At 48.1% G+C, this 8,438-nt stretch overlaps 2 protein-coding genes across 2 annotated transcripts; both read right to left on the bottom strand.

Moving 5' to 3' along the window:
* Positions 1-1,497, bottom strand: LOC140222071 (uncharacterized). The gene has a single exon (XM_072292249.1). It carries the CDS (start codon positions 1,495-1,497, stop codon positions 1-3), a length of 1,497 nt encoding a protein of 498 aa, XP_072148350.1.
* A 4,083-nt stretch (positions 1,498-5,580) lies between these two features.
* Positions 5,581-6,402, bottom strand: LOC117849267 (putative cyclin-dependent kinase F-2). The gene has a single exon (XM_034730831.1). It carries the CDS (start codon positions 6,400-6,402, stop codon positions 5,581-5,583), a length of 822 nt encoding a protein of 273 aa, XP_034586722.1.
* Positions 6,403-8,438: the final 2,036 nt, after the last annotated feature.

Raw genomic sequence — 8,438 nt, 5'->3', positions numbered from 1 at the left:
TCATGTGAAGTTTGACACCTCCAAAATGTATGCCTCTGCAATGGATGCTTCAATTTTGCACTTATTCTTACATTTAGTTCGAAGAACCTTTTGACATCTCTCAATTGAATAGCACCAACGACCCTGCACAGGCCCCCCCATTCGTGCTTCATACGGAAGGTGTAGAATCATATGCTGCATTGGATTGAAGAAGCCTGGAGGAAAGATCTTCTCCAACTTACAGAGCAACACAGGCGCCATTGTTTCCATTTCTGCAACCACGGTACGAGATAACTCCTTCGCACAAAGCCGGCGGAAGAAATTGCTCAACTCCGCTAGCACCTGCCACACATGCTCAGGGACATAGCCTCGAACCATCACCGGAAGTAGGCGCTCAAGCCATATATGGTAATCATGACTCTTCAGCCCATTGATTCGCATAGTTGCTAAATTCACTCCCCTCTTCAAGTTCGCTGCATAGCCATCAGGGAACATTAACGTTTGGAACCGTTCCAGAACCTCCCTCCTTTGGGCCCTTGTCAGAACGAAATCAGCCTTAGGTTTCCTCCACGACTTGCCAGCTCTTGGAGGTGCCATGTTTAGTTGTGGTCTATTGCACAACGTCGCTTGATCCACTCTAGCCTTAACGTTATCCTTTGTCTTGTCAGGAATATCCATTATTGTACCAAAAATTGTCTCGGCGATATTTTTTTCCGTGTGCATTACATCAATGTTATGTGGAACAAGAAGGTCATCAAAATAGGGAAGCTTCCACAAGCACGACTTCTGCGTCCAAGCATGTTGCTCGCCATATCCCAAAAAAACACCTTCTTCATTATTGACCTCGAGAGCGTCTAACTGAGCACGAACTGCGGCCCCTGTCATCATCGGCGGTGCGGGGTCTGTAACTACAACATCTTTGGTAAAGTTCTTGATGTCTCGTCTGAATGGATGGTCAGGAGGGAGGAATTGTCGATGTTTGTCGAACGAAGAATATTTGCCACCTTTCGACAACCAAATGAACTTCAAAGATGCTTTACATACTGGGTATGGGAACTTCCCGTGAACACACCATCCGCAGAAAATCCCATATGCCGGCAAGTCATGCAGGGAGTACTGGTACCAAACATGCATCTTGAAGTTTGTGTTTGTGGATCGGTCATATGTCCATACCCCTTCCTCCCAAGCACGGAGCAAATCCTCAATCAGAGGCTCCATGTACACACTCATATTATTCCCCGGATGCTCTGGAATAATCAACGACAAGAATATATTATGTCGTTGAAAGAGGACACCAGGGGGGAGATTCAGGGGAATAACGAAAATGGGCCAATAGGTGTATGGGGCGGCCGCCATTCCATAAGGATTGAACCCATCTGTTGCCAACGCAACGCGTACGTTACGGGCCTCCAGAGCTTTTGCAGGATAAATCGCATCAAAGCTTTTCCAGGCTTCAGCATCGGATGGGTGTACCAGCTTCTCAGGATTATATCGACGGCCGTTTTTGTGCCATGTCATCTGTTTTGCGGATTCTTCAGTCATGAAAAGCCATTGGATCCTCAATATGAAAGGAAGATATCGTAGAACCTTCACAGGAATTGCGAGCTGCTTTTTCTGACCGTCACCACAGTCTACCTCCAGAAACCTAGACGATTCGCACTTCACACAGTATTTTCCTTCCGCATACTCTTTCCTAAATAAGATGCATCCCTTCAGGCAAGCATGTATATGCTCGTATGGCATCTTAAGTGCACGAAGGAGTTTATGTGCCTCATACATGCTCTTTGGCAAGATGTAACCAACCAGGAGCAGGCTTCCAAAAACTGTCAACATAATATCAAACGCGTCTCGACTCAAACTAAACTGAGACTTCACAGCCATTAGGCGTGCAATGTCATCTAGTTGAGAAACCTTGGTACGGCCGTGAAGGGGTTGCTGTGCCGCAGACAACATTTCGTAATAAGCCTTAGCGGTAGCCTCTGGCTCCTCCTCCCTACGTGCTTCTTCGAAGTGTGCTTCATGATAGTCATTTAACATGTCTCCCACCCCGGCATCATCATCAAATTCCTCGATGTGTTGTCTTAAGACCTCCTCTCTCCCACGGTTAGATTCACCATGGTAGATCCACCTGGTGTAGTCTGACGTAAATCCGTTCTTCACCAGATGTTTGCCCATGTCTAGCTTGGTTTGCCAACGCATGTTTCCACATTTGCTACACAGACACCAAGTCGATTGAGCTCCTTTGACACTTGCAAACGCCCGTTCCAAGAAAGCATCCGTCTTGTCAATCCATTCATTGGTCAACGTATTCTGACTAGTGCGACCCATGTACATCCACTGACGATCCTCCATCCTCTAGCATATAAGCGAGTAATACAAAATTCACATTGCATATACACATTCCTATATTGTCTATTAGGTAAATATAGGTCCTAATCCCACTCGAGGATGTGTAGGTGAGTTTAGTATCCATGGTCTACTCCGACCCGAGATAAAATTTAAGCAGCACCTCCCCGTTGTTCTCCAAATACACATCCTTGATAGGAGATTGTGTATCTGGAGAACAACAGGGAGGTGCTGCCGAAACTCTATCTCGGACCGAAATAGACCATGGATACTAAACCCACCTACACATCCTCGAGCTGTCCAAAAAATGTGGACAATTCGAAACAGATACGGTTATAGATATGCAAAGATCTGCATATTTCCAACCGTATCTATTTCGAACGGGAGACGCCTAACTAGGTTACGTGATATACGAACATTATACGGAAAGAAAGGTGTAGGATGCCTCACCTTGCTATCCTGCAAAGTGACGACTCGAGGATGGTAACGTACGCTCTCCTGAAAAAAAATACTCCTGTCAAGTTAAAATTTCGACAGCACCTCCCCTGCACGGGGAGGTTTCCTACACCTGCATCAAATAAAACGGCTCAATGGCCGACAATCACATCTACAACAACACAACGGCACAATGGCCGACTCCACAATAAGCACTGATACATAATGCATGACAATATTTCAAGCATGATAATATTGCATCAACTCACCTTAGTGCTGGGACCGGGGGTGGCGCGTCGGGGCCGGTCGTGGGTCAGGATCGATCCGGGATTGCCGGGGGCTAGCCGGGGGTCGGGGCCGGCGCGGGGCGGGCCGACGGCGGGGCGCCCGGGGCCGGCAGCGGCGTCGGGCGCCCGGGGGCCGGCGCGGCGTGGGCCGGGGTGGCGTCGGCGGCGCACGGCGGCGGCGGAGTGGGCGGCGCGGGCAACGAGCGGGGCGGGCGGCGCGGGCGGTGAGTGGCGCGGGCGGCCGGGGGCGGCGCGTGCGGTGCGTGTGCGTGTGCGGTTGTGTGCGCGTGGGGACTTAGCCGGATGGATTTCGAAACCTTTGCCGAGTGCCCCTGATCTAGCACTCAGCAAAGGCATTTTCACCCTTTGCCGAGTTATAGATCAGGGGCACTCGGCAAAGGGTATTTTTTCCCCCGGATTGCTTACTGACGCTGGCACGTGGACCCACGGTGCTCTTTGCCGAGTGCCCGGGGGGATGACACTCGGCAAACAATGTATTTGACGAGTGCCCTACTGCGACACTCGGCAAAGAGGTACCCATATTGCATGTGCAAACTACTTTTAGTAATTAAAAGTATGTAAACTTTGCAAAAACCTAGTCAAATTCAATAAACATTGCGTATTTCATTTTTTAAGTAATATTATTCCATTATTTCATGGATTTATAGATCATATTGAATTTATATCTATTAAATTCATATACTTGCACATAATAAATAAAAATTCTGAAACGGATCCGAAAAATTCCCAAACTTTGACATGAACCAATCTATGTTCTCTATGGCCTATAAAAATAAATTTGAACTCAATGACAAATTCAAGTATTGATTCGACTCAAAATCTTACCGGATCCTTCAAACTTCTACGAATCCTCTCCGAAGATGCTTTGAATTCTAAGCGTCATATGTCTAAATTTTTGCGAAACCTTGTCAATTTTTTACCACAGCCTCTGCATATGAAATCATAGCATCTTGGAAAATCTCGTGATTTTCAAACTTCGTTTGTATTTTTGAGAATTAAAAAATTATTTGGCCACACGTTCGTAGTCGTGTTTACTTAACAAAATGTTCGAAATTTCTTTTCATTTTCTGGGTAAGACCTCAATTTGGACTCACTAACATGAATATGATTTTTCCACTCATATTATTCCATTATTCTAATCACCTGCAGTTCAAATTTGACTTAAATCAACAAATTACTCTAAATGAAATTAATTGATTAAATATAGCAAACAGGTCAATAAATAGTCCACCTTCTACCATGCAGTGCCAAATGTCATACATGTGGAGTATAAAAAGTTTGGAGGGTGGAGGAGGGAATTTTTTTTTTTGCCGAGTGTGTCAAAAAACACTCGGCAAACCCTCATGTATGCCGAGTGCCCCATGGAGACACTCGGCAAACATGGAGGTTTGCCGAGTGCCCCTCCCAGCACTCGACATACCATGAGGTTTGCCGAGTGTCCCCCGTCGCCACTCGGCAAACATTTAACGTCCGTCACAGTCTCCGCCCGACACCGCACGTGCAGGTCACGTGCTCAAGAGTTTGCCGAGTGGATTTTGTTTGCCGAGTGTTGCCTGTGATTTTGCCGAGTGTTTTTTTAGGCACTTGGCAAATGGTGTTTTCGCCGAGTGTATTATGTTTGCCGAGTGTTACTTGGAATACACTCGGCAAAAGAGGCCTTCGCCGAGTGCCCACAAAAATACACTCGGCGAAAAAATTACACTCGGCGACTTTAGTGTTTCCCGTAGTGTGCACAGTGGTAGCTTAGCCCAATACCTTCCATCCCTAACAGCTGAACAAGATCCATTGCAAGTGAGCAACAAAATGGCCATCTAGGAATGGGAGGGAAATGGCCGTCTTCGTGTGTTTCAATAGCATTGTTCAAAGATTACATCAGGATGTTACTCTGGGTTAACAAACTAGCTGTTGCAAAAGGAACGGTGCTACATCAAGCTAACAAGACCCACGATTTATAAAAGTAGGTGTGTCCTTTAAATCTTTTACAAAATTATTGATCAGTGAAAAACCTGTTGTAACGATCCATAATTTTGCATTACCCCCTCCATTTTTACGACATAGTTTGCTTCATCAAATCTACAAGCTTTCATCAGCAATTACTCCATTAATATTCCATTATTGTGATACAAATCTAACTGCACCTATTTGGTGTCACAGAAATTATGTATTGCAATACTAAGTACAATAATTGTTGGTCAAAAGCTAGTTCTAATGATACAAAATAAGGCTTTTAATAATGTCAACAAGCAGAAGGACACGGATGAAATGGCAGTCATTTGAATAATGCCTAAGCAGTCACAGGCTCATCGCACACCCAGCAAATGGCCTCTCTTGCCAGTGGCGTCGATCATGGAAACAGCAGAAGAAGCAGATACACAAACACAAGCATCTTCAACCATGTCAGCAAACCATGCACACCGGAGCGCCGCAGCCGCCGTCATCCGCTTCTCGGGATCACACGTCAGGAGCCCCTTCAGCACCTCGAACCCGTCGTCGGAGAGCACCTCCTCCGGGATCAGCTCCCGCAGCCGGTTGCCGTGCCCCACCCGCGCCGCTTCTGCGCGCGCCACTGCTTTACCTCGCCGGCGAGGACCCGTGGCCTCATTGCCTCCCACGCCCGCTCGTCCGGCACGCCAAGGACGTCGAAGATCTCGCGCAGCTGGTCGGCCATATCCTCTCCCCTGAACGGCAGCTCGCGGGTGAGGAGCTCCGCCATGACGCAGCCGAGCGACCACGCGTCGGCGGGCACGCCGTGGTCCGCGTTCCTCACCAGCACCTCCGGCGCCATGTACTCCATCGTCCCGGGGATCTGCCCCGGCGGGCTCCGCTCGGCCGTCGACTTGGCGCTCCCGAAGTCGCAGATCCTGACGCTGACGGCGCCGCTGCCGACGGCGACGAGGATGTTCTCGGACTTGATGTCGCGGTGGACGATCCGGTGCCGGTGCATCGCCTCGGCGCCGGCCAGCAGCTGCCGCATGGCGACGCGCACGTTGGGCTCCGTGAATGGCCGGCCGCGGGCGCGCAGCACGTCGAGGAGGCTCGGCCCCACGTAGTCCATGACGAGGGAGTAGTCGTCGTCGTCGTCGCCGTCCGTGGCGACGCCGGGCACCCGCACGACGCCGCGGAGCGCGACGAGGAAGGGGTGGCCTCTGAAGGCCGCCATGAAACAGGCCTCCCTCAGGAGCCTCCCGATGCCGCCGCCGACGCCGCAGCCCTCGCGGTGGAGCGATTTCAGGGCGACGTCCTCGCCAGTGGCGCGGTGCCGCGCCCTGACGACGAATCCGGACAAGCCCACGCCGAGCTCGTCGACCTCCTCGTACGAGCAGGCGCTCTCCATTCGCGGCCGCTTCCTCCCGTCGCCGCTGCCGGTCGTCGTCGGCCTTCCCTCAGCGGCGGCGGCGGCGACGTCGTTGATCATGGCGCAGATGGCGGTGGCGCGCCTAACGCAGATGGCCGTTCCCGACTTGCGGTGCCCCTCGATCATGTCGCAGACGGCCGCGAGCCGGGTGGCGACCTCGGTCATGTCGGCGGCGTTGGCACCAATCACCATGGTGTCGTTAGACATGGTGTCCACGAACCACGTACGTCTCATATCGGCCATTGTGGAAACTCCGGCTGCAGGTCGACTGGTCCAACTCCAAGTTAGCGTGTTCGGAGGACTTCGGACTCGAAAAGTTGTACGTGCTCGGACTCTTAAAAAATCTCGGCGCGTACTGCGTAGACACAGTTCTATTTTCTCGTTTACAAGAGTGTGACGTCAGCAAATAAAAGAAAATTGCGGTTTCAGCTGGCTTCGGGTTCCTGAACATCATGGTAAGCCAGTGAAACTAAGGGTGCCTTTGGCAGGATGTTGGGGTAGAAAACCGTCCTCGAAGTGGTCTAACATGTTTCCAAACGAAGAAAACAAGAAAGACATCCTCACCCTATGGATTTTGGCCTGCAACAACTCTTGCACCTGGCTGACAACCTCCAATGTCTGGAAGATCCTTTCTCGCATGAGGAAATAGATTTAGTTATTCATAACATGCCAAATGATAAAGCTCCTGGATCTGATGGTTTTAATACAGATTTTATTAAAAATGTTGGCCAATCATCAAGTTGGATTTCTATGCTTTATGTGAAGCTTTTCACTCTGGAGAGGTTTGCTTACAGAGCATCAATGGATCCTACATCACGCTTATAGCCAAGATTGATGGGGCTGCAACAGTCTCAGACTATAGGCCAATCTCGCTTCTAAATATCTCTATGAAGTTACTGACTAAACTGCTGGCCAACATATTGCAGAAGGTTACATGGGTCTGGTACGTGCAAATCAGTATGGATTCATCAAATCTAGAACTATTCAGGATTGCCTAGCCTAGGCTTTTGAGTACTTACATCTCTGTCATAAATCTAAGAAAGAGATTGTCATCATCAAACTAGACTTTGAGAAGACCTTTGATCGAATTGAGCATGCAACCATGTTAGACATCATGAAACATAAAGGATTTGGGCAAATCTGGTTACATTGGACGAAGCAAATTTTCGGTTCAGGAACATCTTCTGTTTTACTAAATTGTGTACCAGGAAAAAGATTTACATGTAAGAGAGGGGTTCGTCGGGGTGACCCTCTCTCACCTCTTCTCTTTGTGTTAGGAGCTGACCTCCTACAATCTTTATTAAACTCTACAAAGAACTAGGGACACTTAAGGCTACTAATACCACTCAACTACAGTCAAGATTTCCCTATTTTGCAGTATGCTGATGATACACTCATTATCATGGAAGATTGTCCCACACAACTTATGTATCTGAAGAACATCTTACAATCCTTTGCCTCGTCAACAGGACTGAAAGTAAACTTCAATAAATCTATGATGCTACCAATAAATGTTTCAGAGGACAGGATACAATTTCTCTCTCAGCTTTTTGGATGAACAATTGGAAAACTACGTTTTACTTACCTAGGCTATCTTTAGGATTGACAAAGCCAAGAGTGGAAGAGTTTTTACCAATGGTGTCTAGATGTGAAAGAAGATTGTTGGCTACATCCAATTTATTATCTGAGGCAGGCAGACTTCAATTAACCAATGCCATCTTTACTGCATTGCCAATGTTTCATATATGTACCTTTATGCTACACAAGACAGTTTATAAGTAGGTGGACAAATATAGAAAGCATTGCCTTTGGCGGGGCTCAGATATCAACAACAAAAAACCACCTAAAGCAGCCTGGAAAATGGTCACCTTGCCAAAAAGAGAGGGAGGTCTGGGGGTTTTAAACATTAAGACACAAAATGAAACCTTATTGCTGAAATATCTACACAAGTTCTTCAATAAAATAGACATTCCTTGGGTCCATCTTATATGGGAAAAATATTATGCAATAGTAAA

This window comes from Setaria viridis, chromosome 3, assembly GCF_005286985.2.
Source record: "Setaria viridis chromosome 3, Setaria_viridis_v4.0, whole genome shotgun sequence".
NCBI classification, from domain to species: domain Eukaryota; kingdom Viridiplantae; phylum Streptophyta; class Magnoliopsida; order Poales; family Poaceae; genus Setaria; species Setaria viridis.
This window is presented reverse-complemented; position numbering and strand designations above follow the sequence as displayed.